The sequence below is a fragment of the Trachypithecus francoisi genome, unplaced genomic scaffold (genome assembly GCF_009764315.1).
Source record: "Trachypithecus francoisi isolate TF-2019V2 unplaced genomic scaffold, Tfra_2.0 Lachesis_group18, whole genome shotgun sequence".
NCBI classification, from domain to species: Eukaryota; Metazoa; Chordata; class Mammalia; order Primates; family Cercopithecidae; genus Trachypithecus; species Trachypithecus francoisi.
In genome coordinates this window covers 15,954,190-15,973,776 of record NW_022681463.1, presented here as the reverse complement: position 1 = coordinate 15,973,776, position 19,587 = coordinate 15,954,190, and the positions used below count along the sequence as shown (strand labels likewise).

Here is a 19,587-nt window from a genome sequence, read left to right as displayed (position 1 = left end):
GGCAGAGGGTCATTATCCTTACGCTTGTGGAAACTCTCATAGAAAAGTGTTTACATTGCTTATGTCAGTCTTCCTAACTCCAGAGACTAGCGGGAGGGCCAGTAAGAAGTTACTGGAGATAGCTTTCGCATCAAAAGATGAGAGTCATTCCCAAAAGTTGTGATTATTTTAAAAAATGGAGTATGCTGTTTCTTATTTAGATGCTTGTGTAAACTTGATGTTGATTTTGAGGGGTGATGTAGACAGAATTGAATCATTTGATAGGAATTTGTAACTCTGTGACCTCAGAGGCCTTTCTGCTCCAGGATTCTGTAAAAATAGTCGAGTAGCTTTTGCCTGTCACAGATGTCATTAGGTTCTTCTAACCTCTAAAGTGCTGAGAGTATGGAGAAACATTGTCAGACACAAGAAAGAGCATCAAGTAAGTCAGCTGAATTCTTTGGGCCACCACCTCTCTGTGTATAAACTAAAGGTATTGAACTAAATGATCTCCAAGGTAATTCCTAGTACAAAAATTCTATGAGGGGGTGTTACAGAGATTTTATGACTTGGTGGATAAACATGACATCATATTCTAGAACTAGTTCATTTAAAACTTAGACTGCAGGTCAGACGCAGTGGCCCACGCCTGTAATCCCAGCACTTTGGGAGGCCGAGGCAGGTGGATCACGAGGTCAGGAGATCAAGACCATCCTGGCTAACACGGTGAAACCCCGTCTCTACTAAAAATACAAAAAATTAGCCAGGCGTGGTGGCACCTGTAGTCCCAGCTACTTGGGAGGCTGAGGCAGGAGAACAGCGTGAACCCGGGAGGCGGAGCTTGCAGTGAGCTGAGATCGCGCCACTGTACTCCAGCCTGGGTGACAGAGCGAGACTCCGTCTCAAAACAAACAAACAAACAAAAAAACAAACCTTAGACTGCAGAGTACTTGAAGAAGACACTGTTGATAAATTTTTCAGTTTGTTGAAAGACCATTCTGGTGCGTTTTTAGCTTTTAATTTTGAAATAGTTATATTAAGTAAAACATTTTTATATAGTGAAGGACTCAACTAGGTAAAGTAATTCCTCTAACAAACTGGATCTGTCCCCCCACTTTGTTTTTATTTTTATTTTTATTTTTAGATGGAGTGTCGCTCTCTCCAGGCTGGAGTGCAGTGGCGCGATCTCGGCTCACTGCAGCCTCCACCTCCCAGGTTCAAGCGATTCTCCTGCCTCAGCCTGCTGAGTAGCTGGGGCTACAGGCACGCGCCACCATGCCCAGCTAATTTTTGTATTTTTAGTAGAGACAGGGTTTCACCATGTTGGCCAGGATGGTCTCAATCTCTTGACCTCATGATCCACCTGCCTTGGCCTCCCAAAGTGCTGGGATTACAGGCTTGAGCCACCGTGCCCAGCACCCTTTTTTTGATATCAGAGTAGTCAGGCAGATGAAGAGGTGAGGGGGTCATGATCCTGTAAGAGGCCACTGAAGCTGTATATTAGATCATTTCATGAGCTCACAAACCTTGTTTTATTGCTGTTGAAAGTTACCAGGGTTTCTTGAGTTGTGATTGTACTATAAAAATAGACTTGATCTTTACAGTTTTTTGTTTTTTTGTTTGTTTGTTTGAGAGAGACAGGGTCTCACTCTGTTGACCAGGCTGGAGTGCAGTGGCACAATCTTGGCTTACTGCAACCTCTGCCTCCTGGGCTCAAGTGACTCTCCCATCTCAGCCTCCTAAGTAGCTGGGGCTGTATGCACATGCCACCACATCCAGCTAATTTTTGTATTTTTATTTATTTACTTTTGTGGAAACAAGGTCTCATTATGTTGCCCAGGCTGGTCTCAAACTCTCCTGAGCTCAAGCCATCTGCCTGCGTTGGCTTCCCAAAGTGCTAGGATTACAGGTGTGAGCCACCACATCCAGTGACCTTTTCTGTAGAAGAAGTGAAATGGACATTTGCAACCTGAACAGGTGTCTCTGTTGTTTTATGTTTTCTATCGAGTGCAATCAAATATATAGCAGTAGATGCTCTGTAAGTATTAGTGTTATTAAAGGGTGAATTAGCAATAGCTCACACCTGTAATCCCAGCAGTTCAGAAGGCTGAGGCAGGAGGATTGCCTGATGCCAGGAGACTGAGATCAGTGTGGGCAACACAGCGAGACCCTGTTTCTAAAAAAATGTTTAAAAATTAGCCAGATGTGGTGGCTCACACCTGTAGTCCCAGTTACTCTGGAGGCTGAGGCGAGAAGATTGCTTGAGCCTAGGAATTAGAGGCTACAGTGAGCCGTGATTGTGCCACTGCGCTCTACTCCAGCTTGAGTGACAGACAGATACCCTGTCTCAAGAAAATAAAACAGAAAAAGAAAGGATGGATGAAATGTTTATAACCTGCTTTCTCTTTTCTGTGCTACAGCCTCATCTGCTTAAGCCAGAAAGGGCTTCCAGAAGGTAGTTCTTCACAGTATGAAAAAAGGTCAAACTGAATTACTGTTGACAGTATAAAGAACAGATGTTGTCATAAAATAAGGAAAAGAAAAAGACTGGTCAATGACTAATAACATTATGGTACTTTGTGAAGTCTGTGTGTATAGAAATAGCAACAGAAAATTTCTACAGAACAGCCTGTGTAGTTTTGGTCTGAAATGTGTATATGTGGCCTAGTATTTAGTCATCATTTAAAATCATACAGTAATTAGTATTTTTTAAGGAATTTTTAAACTTCTCTTGGTATATGAAATGTAAACAGTGGTCATTAAAATTTCTACCAGTATTTTTTTAGTTTACATTGAAATGTAACCTCAAACAAGAACTCTGCTTTAGATTATTTAGTTATAACATCATTATTTGTACTTTATTACTAAATGTGAACAGAAGAACTTCTATGAATTAAGCAACTCCAAGGGCATGTTCTGTGGTAAGAGACCTCTCGTGCAATTGGCTCCCCAGGTAGGGTTTCATAATCACCAAGAGAGCAGGCCATATTTTGAGCTACATATGAAACCATATGTTTTAATCCCATTAAAAATGATAAAAAGGAAGGGGGCTTTTTAAAACAAAAGGCAAGTTCTGCTGTATGGTTTTACTGTTTTAAAGGAAAACTGATTTCTTCTACAAGTATTTATTGAAACCTTACTCTATGCCAGGCACAATTCTAGACAGTGGGGATAAAACAGCAAACAAAACAGAGCAAAATCCCCGTCTCTGTGAAGCTTCCATTCTACTTTTAAGATAGACGATAGCTGGCAGTAATGAGAAGGCTGTACGTGCTGTGGGGGAAGAGAGTCAGGAAGAGAGTAGAGAATGCAGAAGGGAAAGCTGAGAGGATGGGAGGTGTGGTTTGAAATGGGGCAGTCAGGGAGGGCTTCTCTGAGAAGGTGCTGTCCTGCGGAGCACAGGATCAGGATGCGGACGGAGACTCAGGGCCTGGGATGTCTTTTTCATGACTGTAGGTGGGGAGGCATTGGAGGATTTATGCCCAAGAGTGACTAACTCATACTTTTCCATGAAAAGAAGGCCCAGCTGTTTTAATCAATTGTGCTTGGGTTTATAATTGGACAAAAGCAGTTATTTTGTGTAGTATTTAAAAACTGCTTTGTTAATTTTTAAAAAATCCAATATTGAATATGGATCATGTATAAGAATCTGCATTAGGCAAAGCTAGATAAAATATGATGCTTTCTCTCAGAATTAATAATCTGAAGTTTTTGAGAACTCTGTGTAGTTAATTCAAATGTGAGTCATAACAGTTGTTCTAGAATAAGGATTATTTTGTGGCCCTAAATGTAGTGAGCTCCTAAACTGTGCCAAGCATTATGCCAGGTGCTAGGAGAACCAGGACTGCCTCTTCTTCCCTGTCCTGGGGTGCTTAGCTTGGAAGGAAGGTCTGATATGTGAGGAATTCTAGACTGGGCAAGTGGCGGTAGGAGCCTGCTGTGACGTGCGCCTCCGTCTGCCACCCGGTCCCTGCCATCCTTCTCACTGGATGGCCAGCCGGGTGTATCTGGCATCTCTGTGTCTCCAGTCCTGGCACAGTGCCTGCGCTTAGGCCTTATCAGCTGGAGTTTTCCCTGTTCTAGCACTTGCTGCGTCTGTGTTGATAGCTGTTGATGCAGCTGCCATTTATCACATTTGTTTTGTGTTTGTTATACTTTGGTTTGATTTTGTTTTTAATAGTAGAATTGAGAGGACAGTGCATTTTTCAGAATAACATGGTCTCTATCAAGGATGACAAATTGCACAAGAGGCCAGGAGGGTCTTGTGTTTCCACAAAATGGCACCAAGGGTAGTTCTTTGTAGAAGTGAAACATATTTTTTGCATTTTTCTTGTGATAATGAAATAATTCTTTTTTTTTCTGGTGCCCTTTTCCCGAAAGTGGGAAAATAAAACAGACTGAGTAATTAAGCCAAGTATTTAATGAAAAACGGGTGCAAGTTTGTGCCCAAACCACTCTACTCATTCATATTACCTGCCCAGCACTTGTAGGAATGTAAGATTTCAGTCCTGTGATGAGTTCCTTGAGGTCAAGGACCGCTTCTTTCTCTTGGACATAGTTGTAGCTCCTATGCCGGGCGTCCTGCCGTGACATCCTCGGCACGCATTTGATTCACTGACTCATTGCAGCGGTGAAACTGACATAGCTTGGGGGCCACAAGGAAAGCCACCAGCTGCCAGGAGGAGTCAGAGAAGTCTTGTGGGAAGAGCTGAGCAGTGTTGCACAAGCTGAGTTTCCTAGGACTGAAAGTGGAAAGCAGAACCTGCATCAGTGGAGAGTCAGAGCAGCTAGCGTGTTCAAGGAGCAGCTGTGTGGATTTTTGAGGGGGCCTTGTGTGTGATGGGCCAGATGAGGGGAAGCAGAGAGGAGGACAGTGGTAACAATGTGCAGTGATGAGAGCGAACTGGGGAGCTTTTCCATCACATCTTTATGAAGCATTTTATCTTTGGATACTGGAGCCTATGAAAGAAGGTTTTTTTTTTGTTTTTGTTTTTGTTTTTTTTGTTTTTTGTTTTTGAGACAGTCTCACTCTATTGCCTAGGCTAGAGTGCAGTGGTGCAATCTTGGCTCATTGCAAGCTCCGCCTCTCGGATTCACGCCATTCTCTTGCCTCAGCCTCCCGAGTAGTAGCTGGGACTGCAGGTGTCCACCACCACGCCCGGCTAATTTTTTGTATTTTTAGTAGAGATGGGGTTATACCATGTTAGCCAGGATGGTCTCGATCTCCTGACCTTGTGATCCACCTGCGTTGGCCTCCCAAAGTGCTGGGATTACAGGCATGAGCCACCGCTCATGCCCAGCTGGAAGGAAGGGTTTTTAAGCAAGGGAGTGATGTGATCAGTGTTGTGTTTTAGGAAGAGAATACTGCCAACAATGTTAAGAAATGGATCAGAGAGAAGCAAGACTGTAAGTAGAAAGACACATAGGACTTTTGAATCTGTCAAGGTGAAGGTGTCAAATTGACATTCAGAAATGGGCAGGCAGTTTTAGGTCTCACTTCATTTTCTTAGCCCAAGCTATAGAAAGGGTTGAGATTATATGAGGAGATGAGCGAGCAAGAAGAAAAGGCTATAATGGAACCGTGGAGAAGCCAGAAGAGTGGTGTAAGAAATCACTGGTCAACCACTGAGAAACAGGGTTTCAGAGAAAGGGAGGAAGGAAGGGCCAGAGGTGAACCGTGTCAGAGCCATGGTGACAGATCACTAGACAGGGCCTGAGATGAGGCTTTTGGATTTGACTGTGAAGAATTCTAATGTTTGCTGCTTTTGGTTTGTCTAGTTTCTCATTAGATTTTAGTAATACCTGGGGAAAAAACATTGCCTCCACTTTTCTCACAATTAGTAGGTGCTGAACCACTTCTTTGCGGTGGTTTCAGGAGGGTCAGTAAGGATAGAATGATTAGAGTTTTCATAAAGTGTTCTGTACAAATTATTTTGGACATGATGCATATTTGGAAATCAATGTGTATATCTAAGACCATGCTTTCAGACTGAAATAAAATTATAAGCAGTGTTACTTCAAAGATACATCTGCCATTGGTGTTTAAAATTCACTATTATAGTGATTTTTTTTTATTTGTTTGCATAGCCTGGCACCTGTGTTTGCTCTGTTTGTACCATTTTACTGCTCCATACCAAGAGTCCAAGTGGCACAAATTCTGGGCCCGTTGTCCATCACAAACAAGACATTGATTTATATATTGGGACTACAGGTATAGTATGCATTTTTATGTTCACTTTTCTTTAACCAGATCGGGTTTTTTGGTCTTTCTCTCATTTGGTCTCCTTGAAAACAATGGTTTTTTTTCCCCCCATAATCTTGGCTTCATGATCTATATCAAATGTTTAAAGGAAGTGTTACAGAACAAGAACATCAAGGTATAGAAGGTACTAGAATACTTTCATAGTCTTTAGAAATCTGATAAGAGCTTTCACTGTAATTTGTATCTGTGGAAAATATTTTCATTTCATTGTACAATTGCACGTGAGTGCTTTTTAACAATCATAGTATGAAGTGGAAACAAATGAGAACAATCAAAAGGTAGAAAGTAGAAAATGAGTATCAAAATTAATTTATTGAATACAGTGTCGCAAATAAAGCTCTGAAGAAGAGTGTGCTCTACCAACCCGAGCTTTGGAGTTTTCAAGAAGCATTCAGCTTCATTATTTCCTTGTTTGTGTAGCTGTGATGGTAGTGTCACCATTTGCTAAATGGTTTGCTGTGAAGACTACTAGAGTACTACTGTCCAGCTTACATTTGAAAAGCTTCTTTGCCAATCCTCAGCGAATGTCAGTTGCTCCCTGCTGGGCTCCAGGTCTGTGGTAGGAGAATGATTTTCAGTTTTCTATCTGTACTACTTGTCACTTTTCTTTTACTCTCACGACTTTTGATGTAGTTTTATTCTACAGCTTCCTGTGTCACCATGTGTCACTTGGCCTTTTGATCCACTGATTAATACTCATAACATTCCTTATCCCACGCACATATAACCGGATACTAGCGTCGCTTCAGAATGCCTTCCTCCCTCCCCTTTTAACCTTTAGCATTTCCTCTCACTTCTCCAGTCTGCTGTCATGTATTATCAATGGCTCATCTGGGGCGTTTTCTTACCACTTTTACAACCGTTTCTCATGAAATCTGTTTATTCTCCATCTCTCAACCCCAGTACTGTTAAACACCCCCCTGATCCTACCTGATATCCGTGTAACCAAATAGCCCGTTTCTGCAGTTGATTCTTATAAGCAGGATTTGCTATAGCAGATTTAATATTTTTAAAGCTGTTATAACGGAGGCCATGTGGAATTTGAAGAACACTCCAGACCTTGCTCAGGAGACCCAAGTTCTAGTCCTATCTTGGCTCTCTCCAGCCATGAGACTTGGGTTGAGTCTTGGAACCCCTCTGAGCCTCACATTGACTGTATAGTTCTTCCAACTCTAAAGCTATGTAGAATCTTTGAGAATGAAAACACTGTTTTATTAATTGTGGAGTAGGAGTTCAGTGTGGCATTGTGGAAAGTCTTTGGAGCCAAGTCATTGGGTTTCGGTTTAATGACTTGGTCTGGTAATGATTTGCTTTGTCACTTACCTTTTCTGAGCCCCCATTTCCCCATCTATCAAGTGGGGATGATAATATCTACCTTATAGAGGTATTTGAAGGATAGCATGAAGTGTTTAGTGTAATCTGAACAGATAATAAGAGCTAAGTCAATTGGTTACTATTAATTAATAATTTATGTCTCTATAGCTACCACCATTCATTTTTCTGAGATTGTGAATGTATTTCTTGTTTTGTTTTATTTTTGGCATAAAGCAAAATAAGTATTATGTTTAATCTCTCGGGGAAAGGGGGTCTTAGTTGGATGAAGAGACACAGCATGGCCTTTGTCACAGGGCCATTGTAGTAGGTTGGTGCAAAAGTAATTGCGGTTTTTGCCATTAAAGTAAGGCGAAAACCGCAATTTTCCACCAACCTAATATCTAGTGCAGTTTTTGCGGTGTTACACAGCTCACCACGAGGGATCCCTCTTAGCCCTGCCGAAAGCAGAAAGGTAGATGCAACTACCACGGATAGTTTTTCAAAATAATAAAATTTCCAGTATTTTTGTATTATTTCCGGTAACTTTGAGAGGGAGAAGTTGAGATCAGAAAATAGAGGTGGAGATGCCTCGTTGGCTCCTTGATAAAATCTAGGTCCTTAGCATTAATGGCATGCAGGGTTCTTCTTGCCTGTCTGGTGTCAACTCCCACTTGTGCCCACCTTGAAGGAGTGTAACTGAACTCCTTATTGCTAAAGTGTACATCCTCTGCCTGCCTCCCTCCCCTCCAAGCCTTTGCATGTGTTTCTGTGCCTTTTTCTCTCCCCATTACAACCAGGTACATTGTTGAATGAATGAATGAATGAATGAATGAATGAAGACTTGAATCATAATCGGAAGAGCCAAAATGCTTAAGACTCATTTAAGTATCTGATGACTTGAGAGCCCATAACATCATGCCCTGTGCAATGGACTATGATGTTATGGGCTCTCAAGCTATCCGATACTTAAATCAGTATCACCCACTGAGTGAGATGTAGCCCCTGTCCTCAAGGAGCGCAGCCATGAGAAAACACACAGACACTGGCAAGATGTAGGCAGACATACTGGGGACCACACAGGCAATGAGAGGCTTCAGAACCCAGAGGAAATTACTTTTTTAATGACAAAATGATATGCTCTTTTTACTTGCATATGAGACATGGAAGAGTGGAGAGCATGACTGTGGAGGCAGTCCTGAATACACTCCAGCCCACCACCTGCTAGCTGTTGACCTGCAGCAAATTGCTTAACCACTCAGTTTTGCTGAAGTGCCTTGAGAGCAATGCCTGACACATGGAAAGTGTTAGCTAGTCTATTGTTCCTTCTATTTGTAGAAGAAAACTACAGCAAAATATTTGTCTACATGGTTCCCATCATTATTATCAGAGTCATTTCCACTGAACAAATGTCCATGCTACATCAAAGGTTCAGATTTAAAGTTGCAGCCAGTGCGCATTTCTAAGTGAGCCCATCACTAGAGCAAAGCTTGCCAGCCTCTCTGTGTGAATATGTCAACTCTTACCTTTTGTGTCTGTCTTCTTTCTGTGTGTCCTTGGTAAGTGTGCAGAACTTTGAGGTTTTCATCTAGCACAATGCCAGCGATGAACCTGGGCTGTCCTGCCTGAGTATCCTGCCTCTTCCTCTACAATCAGAAGTAAACCACCAATCTAGAGTTCTAAAAATTAACCAACAATAACCCACAAATCATTTCTTTGTTGCAGGAACATTTTCAGAGTCCTTACGATTTTTTTTTTAATTACCCTGAGCACAACTCTAAGATATAAACTATTTGGAAAACAAAGGGAAGAATTTCATGAGATCTAATTCTGATTACTTTTGCCATTAATTAACTTCATTACTGTGATTTAGTTTGCTCTTCCTTGGGTGAACTAGAATGAGAATATCAACACTTGAGAAAGTTACCATTGAATATAGACCTAAGTAGGCTGGCAGGGTTCTTCCCGTCTAAATTTAGGGTAACAATGTTAAGAAATTAAAATGAGAAAGTTATTTGCATAAATATCACATCATTGCCAAGCATGGGATGGTGATTACCTGTTTTGTATGTTAATTCTAATAATTTATTTGTATGTAGTATTTTACTTTAAGTCAGTCGAAGTTTATAAATAGCATCATACTTTGGTTTCACTTATTTTTCTTTGCATGGGGTGTGGGCCACGTTCAACTTGTTTTAGGCTATACAAAGTCTGATGTCTGAATAAAAAAAATTAATATATAATTTTCTTTTAAACAGTTGATATTTACTAATTTTCCATTTGCTTCTCTGTATTATGGCATATATAGTTAATACTTGATATAAATGGTCATGACTGTAGTTATGTAAAAATAAGTGTGCTGTGACTGGCAGTTGAATTTTATTTTTAGTTGCCTTTTTTTTTTTCTTTTATAGCTTTTCACCTCTGGTTCCTACATCTGGATTGTAGCCATAAGTGGACTTGTAAGTGTGACTACCCTTTTATACCCAATTCTCTCTCCTGTAAAAACATTAGTAAAATTGTCCTATTTAGATTTTGCGTCATATTCAACTGTCTCACCATTTTTTTTTTTTGAGACAGAATTTCACTCTTGTTGCCCAAGCTGGAGGGCAATGGTGCAGTCTCAGCTCACCACAACGTCTGCCTCCTGGGTTCAAGTGATTCTTCTGCCGCAGGAGACCGAGTAGCTGGGATTACAGGCATGCGGCACCACTGCCCGGCTAATTTTGCATTTTTAGTATGAGGATGGGGTTTCTCCATGTTGGTCAGGCAGGTCTCCAACTCCCGACCTCAGGTGATCTGCCCGCCTCAGCCTCCGAAAGTGCTGGGATTACAGGCATGAGCCACTGCACCCGGCTCTCAACATTCTTTTAACCATGGCAGGTCTGGCTCAATGCTACTTCTGTAGTGATTAAAAAGGGCCAGTCACGGCCAGGCACGTTGGCTCGCGCCTGTAATCCCAGCACTTTGGGAGGCCGAGGCGGGTGGATCACGAGGTCAGGAGGTGGAGACCATCCTGGCTGACATGATGAAACCCCATCTCTGCTAAAAATACAAAAAAAAGTAGCCAGGCGAGGTGGCGGGCGCCTGTAGTCCCAGCTACTCAGGAGGCTGAGGCAGGAGAATGGTGTGAACCTAGGAGGCGGAGCTTGCAGTGAGCCGAGGTGGCGCCACTGCTCTCCAGTCTGGGCGACTGAGCGAGACTCCCTCTCAAAAAAAAAAAAAAAAAAGGCCAGTCACATGGAAAATTGAGACAAGGGAGGCCAGTTTGTGCTTTCAAGGTGATTTTGATGAAAGTTTTAGCTGGATTTCTTGTCAGTGTTATCGTTTTTAAATCATAGGGAAAAAAAAGCCTGAAAATGAAGAAGTTGGACTTACTAAAAATAAGGAGAGATAGTCTGCTCATTTTGTAAAAAGACATTATCACACGAGGGAGAAAAAATGCCAACTGGAAAGTCAGGTGGGTTGGACCTGACCCAAAGGACTCATCATGGAAGAAGGGAATGAACCAAGCAGCCTCAGTATGTGTGCTGGAATTTTTTCATCTTGCCCATGCTATTGTATTTTATTTTAATAATAAGCATTTGTCCTAAATTCTCCATGAGGTATTTAAAAAGAAATTAGAGCATGAAATGGAGTTTTATTCTTCATCCATGACTTAAATTTGAACCTCCAGATTTATAAAAATACATTTTAACTAGTGGTTATAGAGCATAGTTTTAATTTCTTTCTTGGAAAAGACTAAAAATGACAGAATGGATTCATAATAATACAGATTTCACTGCAAGGACTGCACACATTTCAAGTAAATTATCACTATCCTTGTTTCTTGGGTGAACGACTGGTATTTGGGGCCAGTGTGTCATCCTGTATACCTGCTTACCCCTCTTCTTCCTTTAAGCTCTCTTTATTCCTTTTCTGTGTTCATTCTTTGCTTAAAACTATGCCTTCGTTCCCCATGGCTGATATGCTTGCAGCCAAGATTCTGGGGCTCCAAGTCACTTTGTTTTCTCCTCCCTAAAAATTTTCACATCTGCCCAGATACGTGATTTGGCTTCAGGACCACAGAACTAAACCCTGTTGTGAACTCTTCAGAACACCTGAGCTATCCGTCTGGTATTCTTGAGACTTGTGGTGGCTTAGGGCCATCCTGGGATTAGACTGATTCTCTGGGACACAGATGCCAGACTTTCCCAAGTCTAAGCTCACGCAGTTATTACTGCTGCATGACTGAGGAAGACTTAACCAGCCTGAGAACAGCAAAGAAGGAGCTCATTGCTTTGATCATGAGAGCTGCCTAAGGATGTACCATTTCTTCCATGGCATATTTGTTTCACTTAGCAGTAATGGTTTTGAGTTCTGTTTTAAGTATGTTCCAAAAGCATTCAAATATTGAAGTACCTTATTATATATGCTTTCATTGTGTTAGTTACTATTAATTCTTTTACTCTCAATATTTGTCCCCTTCTTTAGTAACTCTTATGTGACTCAGTTTTTTAAAACACATTCCATTTTCTTTCTTTATTCTTTTTTTAGACTCCTGGCTTTTAGTGCTTGCTGTCTCCTCAGAAAGTTTCATTGTATGACATTCAGTGCACTAGAATTGGAGGTTGCATTTTTCATCTCTTTGTAGGCTTTTTAAAATCTAAAATTGTATGTTAAGATCATAGTCTTTCCCAGTACACATGTTTAACAGGTAGTGGGGTACCTGTTTTAAGTTTTTAAAAGGAATCAGACGTTTAAAATAAAATTCTTGACAAAAAAAAAAAATTCCCTTGTTTCAGAAGCGTGAATAGAATTACAGTGTGTTTGGAATATTATTCAAAGATGATGTAGCATTTTGAAGAACCCTGCTAATAATAAACATTTCTGAGCCTTTTACAGTCATTGATTCAGCCAAAGTTACCAACCTTCTGTGACAAAAAAATCTGATAAATCTTCATATTAACCTTGTTCTTTATTATTATTTTACCATAATTAGATGACTGTGTTTATTTAAAATAATTAATTTTCATGAATCATAGCCGGTTTTCCTACATTCTATACCATAAGCGTTGGTGCTTATTTTGAACCTAAGGAACATTTTCTTTTTTTGTCTAGAAAATTCTCATTTTTATTATGAAATATTTACTGTGATATGGCATACTTTAGGTAAGGAAGATTGTAAAAGAGAGTATCAGTATGATTTGTGAGTGAGTGATTTGCACATCACTGACTATATAGGATGCAAGCCTGAGATTCACAAAGTCACAGTCTGCCTATTCCAGATGGCTCTTGCTCAACATGACTTCCCCTCTTCCTTCATAGATCAAGTGACTTCCCTTTTTGGGGAGATGTTATGCTGAATAAAATACAAACAAAATAAAATTCTTACTATGCAAAAGAAATGCACAGATAATTATAATCATAGATGATATTCAGTGTTTTGGGAAATGTTACAAAACCCGTTGATGAGATTTCACGTTTTGGTATTGAAACCAATAATTCACTTAACCATGTGTGTTAAGCAATGATTTTATTTCAGTCTGGCAACTAACGTGTTTTTTAAGAGAAAGAGTATTTTTTAAACAGATATTTGTATGAAGCATAAGTAATTTGTTATTTGCTGTCATAGAAACCAAAAACTTTACTCATGCTTTTCTGGAAAGCTGCCAACTTTGGATGAGCTTATTTTATTTAGCTAAGTACTGGTTGATTTATTTTGTTTAGGCTAGTTTTTTTTTGTTTTGTTTTTGTTTTTGTTTTTAAAGACAGGCTTGCTCTGTCACCCAGGCTGGAGTGCAATAACATGATCTTGGCTCACTGCAACCACTGCCTCCCTGGTTCAAGCGCTTCTCGTGTCTCAGCCTCCCGAGTAGCTGGGATTGCAGGTGCATGCCACCACGTCTGGCTACTTTTTTTGTATTTTCAGTAGAGACGAGGTTTCACCATGTTGGCCAGGCTGGTCTGGAACTCTTGACGTTAGGGAATCCGTCCACCTCAGCCACCCAAAGTGCTGGGATTATAGATGTGAGCCACCGCGCCTGGCCTAGACTAGTTTTTAATCTCTCCTCGGTGTCCCTTATTCTTGCATAATTATAGGTGTCTTTGAATATATAACTTTAAAGTATTCCACTGATTAAAATAGAAGGTTGATAAATTATGTCAGTACAGTATTTTACTAGGTAAGTTGACCACTTTTTATCTTCAGTGATATCACATAAAATAACTAAATCATTTTTCTGAGTTGAGGGAGGACAGTTTTTAGCTTACAGGAGCAATAGTAAGTTAGTTTGCCCAGGATGGCTGTCAGACCTCAGTTCTCTTTTGTTATCCAGTAGAGACTCCAGCTGCTGCCCAGGAAAGGTGAGGGGGATTCCCTTGTACTTAAAGATTACTGTAAGATTATTCACATGTATCATTGATAAATGTTTTTATGTTGCCTTTTTCCTCCTTTGACAGTTCTGATTTTTAATGCAAACATTTAGTATTTAAAATAGGACTTTTCATGAAATGTTGCAAAATTGTAATTGAAAAGCTTGGCTGTTACAGCCAAGTGACATATATCAGTTTAAACAAATACTTCAACATTTCAGTGACTGTATTAACTGTTCTTCTTAATGTCTGGTGAGAGACCTTCAGAAATTGAAGTCAGTCTTTATATATTCCTAATTCCACTAATTTTGTTACACATTAATACTTTTCCTTAAAGCGTTGCTTACTTACTGAACTTCATTTAAATTCTTTTTTGTGGTTCTGCAGAGAGCTTTTGAGCCATCTACATCCCAGAACTTCTTCATTTTCTGCAATTTTATGAATCATAGTACTGAGTCATTACCACAGGGATGCACCCTAATTCTCAAAAGCCGAGGCCTCAGGACTGATCTGATTCTGGCATGATTAAAATAGAAAGAGCCTTCTTTTGCCGATTTTTCTTTTTATTACAGTTCACACATTTATCTTTACTTGAGCCTCTTTCAAGCTGTTTGCGAGTGAATTAACAGGCTATATTCCTCAGACTTCTCCCTTCAACGCAGCCCTTCACTGTACCCATTTCCTGCATTCGTTACTTGTGTACAGTATATCAGACTTTGATTATCTCTGATCCAGCAACCTTAATGTGGAAAAAAAAAAATCTGTTATACCCAAAAGTAAGATTTGGGACTTCGAATGTGGTCTGAGTTTGGATTATTTTCTGTAAGCAGTGGGGATCTTTAAAGCACTTCAAGAGGAAACAATTTACGATGGTGCCAGATTACAGAACCCTTATCAGGGTTTGTAGATCATAGGACGGGGATAGGGAAAATGAGCCATCTGGAGGGAGTCAGGACAGCTCATTTGCGGTCTGTGATTTGCCTTTCTCTCTTCCCTCTGTAGTACTTTTAAAGACAAACAAAAAAACCCACACTACTGTCTTAAAGTAACTGTGAACAAATGGAAACAGCATAACCTGCTGTGGAAGCATAAGCATCCTTAGAGTATGTTTTGAGGCCCTGGCCTGCTTCTAGGCGAGGAATGGTAGGTGCAGGTTCCTCTGCGCTGCCTCTGCTTGTGCCCAGCTCTCTTCTCTCCATGCTTCCTTTTCTCCTACTTAACCTTCTTTCCCTTAGATTGCTTCTCCATTGACCAAAGAGAGGTATAGGTAGCAGGTCAGATAACTCCTCTGATGCACAAGCCTCCCAGTTAAACTTAGATTTGGATTATTTTCTAGTAGTTCATTGAAAATGAAGACAGAAGCTGCAAAGAAAAATCAAGGCTAACCGGATACAGTGACTCATGCCTGGAATCCCAGCTCTTTGAGAGACTGAGGCAGGTGGATCGCCTGAGCCCAAGAGTTCAACACCAGCCTAGGCAGCATGGCAAAACCCTGTTCCTACAAAAAACAAACAAGCAAAAATTTCAAGGCTGACCAAAGCCATGAGGGTGGTGGGACTTGAGAAAGGACCATGTGTAGAAGTTGAAGACGGGTCCTTAGGAAACATCCAAATTTGGAGGGTGTTTTATAATTAAAATAGCAAGTGTGATGTCAGTGCTTGTCCATTGTACACCCCACACACACTCACATTCACGTTGACTCGTCCATATGCACTCCCTTCTCTCCTTTTTCTTCCCTCCCTCTCTATGCCCCTTTCCCTGTCCTGACGACCGGGAGCCGGGACCGACTGGAAGAAGCCTTCTGTTAATATATTCTTCCTTGTGGCAATTGCAGCTCAGGCCCAGGATAACAAATGGTGTTGTAGGCCGTTGTTAACACAGGGAGGTAGTGACCAGTCGACACGTGATTTCTAAATGTTCAGTGCAGAATAAATGAAATGATGCCATTGTCTTAATAAAGCTGGCAGATAGAATTGACTTATAAAATTTATAAAAATAGCTGTAAAACTTTATTGTTGCAACTTATGTTCTACCTGTAGGCAAAAATGTAGCCTCCTTTCAAAGCCTTTCAAAATGCGACCTCTTCACCTGCCCCTGTCACTTCTGTGAACCATACATTGCAACGACACTCAATATTTTACTGTTCCCAAACATCCACTTTCAGGATTCTGTATCATTGTGCAAACACGTATTTTTCTTTAACAAACACACAGCACTTACTATGTACCAGACACTTGTGGTAGATTTTTTGTTCTGGTATTTTTGTTTGTTCAAATATATTTGGTCAAAATATGTTCTGCCCCTCAGAACAAAATATGTTCTGAAGCCGTCCCTATAGGGCCTCTGCGTGCCCTGTTGACATCAGGTTTTGTTCTTTGACTTACACCAGCCACTAAAATATGAGCAGAAGTGACAAATGCTTCATCTAGGCAGAAGCTTGAAGAGCCACTGCCTGGTTCCACCATTGCTCTTTCCCCTTTACCATGAGAAAAGCAGGGCCCAGAGAAGGGCTGCTCCTCAGACTCCAGAATGAAGAAGTCAAGTGGAGCAGGGTTGTACCAACATGTAGCATGAACAAGAAATAAATCTTTGTTATAAGCTACTGAAATTTGGGATAATTTGTTACCACAGTATAACTTAGAAAAAGCTAATAGTACTCTTTTCTAAGCACTTTACAAATATTATTTTAATTAGTCCTTATAAAAACCCGAAGAACTCGGGACTATTCTCCCCATTTTATAGATGAAGAAACTGAGGCACAGGGAAATTAACTAAGTCATGCACTGCATAACAACGTTTTGGTCAACAACCGAGTGCATATTCAGTGATGGCCCTGTGGATTCTAATGGAGCATAGGTAGAAACCTGGAGTATGGCAGTCAGTGTTGGCACTACAGATCGAGTAGGGGAAATGACTGATATTCAGTCATGGTGCTGGAACACCTGATTTTCTGTATGAAAAAACATACATCCATAAAAATACATATCCCGTCTAGGTTTGTGTAAGTACGTTGTACAATGTTCACATGATGACCAAATCACATAACAACACATTTCTCAGAATGTGTCCTTATCGTTAAGCACCACATGACTGTAATTTCCCAAGAACACCAGCTGAAAAGTAGTGGAGACAGGATTCAGATGTAGGTAGCATAACTGTAGTGTCTATGCTCTTTTTTTTTTTTTTTTTTGAGATGGAATCTCACACTGTCACCCAGACTGGAGTGCCGTGGGGCGATCTTGGCTCAGTGCAAGCTCCACCTCCCGGGTTCATGCCATTCTCCTGCCTCAGCCTCCCGAGTAGCTGGGACTACAGGCACCTGTCACCCCGCCTGGCTAATTTTTTTGTGTTTTTAGTAGAGATGGGGTTTCACCATGTTAGCCAGGATGGTCTCGATCTTCTGACCTCGTGATCCGCCCAGAGTGCTGGGATAACAGGCATGAGCCACCACGTCTGGCCTGTGTCTGTGCTCTTAAAAGATAGCTTTGCATAACCACATGCAGTTTCTTCCAATTATATCCCCTCTTTCACTCACATATCCCTTCTTCTAGGAAATCTTACTCATTTAAGTCCTGGCCCAACCTTTTTCCTGAGTCAGTCCTGACTTTATTTATGAGAGCTCCCCTCTTAAATGTTTCAGTTACAGTATGTTATTGTTGACTATAGGTATGGGGTTGTGCAGTGAATCTCTGGCACTTATTGATCTTGCTTAAATGAAACTTTATGCCTGCTGATTTTTAACTCTCCTTTTTCCTCTGCCTCTAGCCCCTAGCAACCACCATTTTACTCTCTGATTCTTTGAAATTAACTATCTTACATATCTCGTATAAGTGGAATCATGCAGTATTTGTCTTTTTGTGACTGGCTTGTTTCACTTAGCATATAGGTCCTCATGTTTCATCCGCGTTATCGCATATTACAAAATGTCTTTCTTTTTGAAGGGCTGAATAGTATTGCGTTGTATGCATGGATCACATTTTCTTCATCCCTTTGTCTGTCGATGGGCACGTAGGTTGTTTCCGCGTGTTGGCTATTGCAAATAATGCTGCGATGACGTGAGAGTGCCGAGACCTCTTTGAGATCCTGATTCATTTCTTTTGGATGTATACCCAATAGTGAGATTGCTAGATCATGTTAGTTCTATTTTTAATTTTTTGAGGAACCTCCATACTGTTTTCCATAGTTGTATCATTTGCATTTCTGCCAGCTGTGCACAGGGGTTCCAGTTTTCCCCACATCCTCACCAACACTTGTCTTTTGGTGTTTTGTTTTTTTATAATAGCCATTCCAGCAGGTGTGAGGTGATACCACATTGTGGTTTTGATTTGCATTTCCCTGATGGTTAGTGACATTGAGCATTTTTTCATGTACCTATTGGCCATTTGTATGTCTTCTTTGGAGAAATGTCTATTTAGGTTCTTAGCCCATTTTTAAACTAAGTTATTAGTTTTTTGGTATTTAATTGTAGGAGAGTCCTTTTAGTTTATAGGAATTATATGTTATTCTTCATAATCTTCAGTGCCTATCACAACGTCTGTTTGATACACATTCTAAAAATAATTTTTTAGTTTAAAAACTTAGTAGTGTCAAAAAATAATTTCTGTGTTGTAAAACATTATACTACATGATTGTCAGGATGCTTGCAACGTGTACTGCCTTACTAGGTTCTTGATGTGTTCTCTATAGTGGTAGAGTACCTGGACTGCCTATTTTAAAGATAGGGAGGCTGAGGTTCAGGTTGCACGAATGATGGGTGGTAGAGCCAGGACAAAGGCCAGGTGTTCTGCTCCAGGCCCAGTGAGTCCAGCACCTTGCACTGCACATTTCAAGGCTCTCGTCCATGTCTGTTCCAGCCACGAGATGCACAGACAGTTATTCTTAAAGTTTCCCTTAGCCACACCACTAGGATGAGGCCCCATTCATCAGCAATGGAGACATGATTCTGGAGGGCAATCTTGGGTATGGAGAGGTTTTCAAAGTCCCCAGAGGCCCTGAAAGACACAATCAACAACTTTTTGCAGCCTTCTGTATGCTGACCAATAGCCAAGGAAAATTTTTTCTTATTAGCAGTCTCTATTTTCTTCCTAATATGAAGAGTGTGGCCTGTAGCTATGCTTTCTCTTCTAAAATCATCAAGATATTTAACTGGTCCTCTCTCCATGCTTAGTTAAAAATGCAGCTTAAACCTCACCTTCAGCAAACTCATTGTCTTGTATTTCTTGCATTGTCATACTCAATCTGAAGTAAAGAAACATTTAGAGAAAACTTAAAGGATAATTTAAAGTATATTAGGCTGGTTTAGTAGTGTTACTGATTAAAGGAAAAAGAAGTGGAGATAAGGAAGAGGTTGCCAAGAAACACCCGTACTTTTACATTGTAGAGATTACTGGTAGATTATCATGTCCGTTGCAGCACAGAACGTTTTCCCATGGGGTCTTCACATTGTCTTTTTATCAAGAAATTAAAATTTTTTCATCAGTTTTGATTATCTCTTTAAACTGTGTAGTTTTGTTTTTTGGTTTTTGGTTTCTCTCTCTTTCTCCCTCTCTCTCTTTCTCTGTGTGTGTGTGTGTGTTTAATGTAAGTGTCCAATGTTTGTCTTTGGGGACTGACTGTGTTGATACTTCCTTTCTGTCTCTGGGAAGGGACTATGGTAAAATTAACATGTGTTGTTTTGAATT

The 19,587-nt window shown here is 40.5% G+C and overlaps 1 protein-coding gene across 1 annotated transcript in view; it reads left to right on the top strand.

The window, feature by feature from the left end:
* The window catches only part of UBAC2 (UBA domain containing 2), a 184,710-nt gene that overhangs the window by 105,404 nt on the left and 59,719 nt on the right, over positions 1-19,587 (top strand). Inside the window, exons 5-6 of the mRNA XM_033177364.1 lie at positions 6,067-6,190; positions 9,967-10,021. Coding sequence (XP_033033255.1) covers positions 6,067-6,190; positions 9,967-10,021 — 179 coding nt within the window. The remainder of the gene's footprint in view (positions 1-6,066; positions 6,191-9,966; positions 10,022-19,587) is intronic.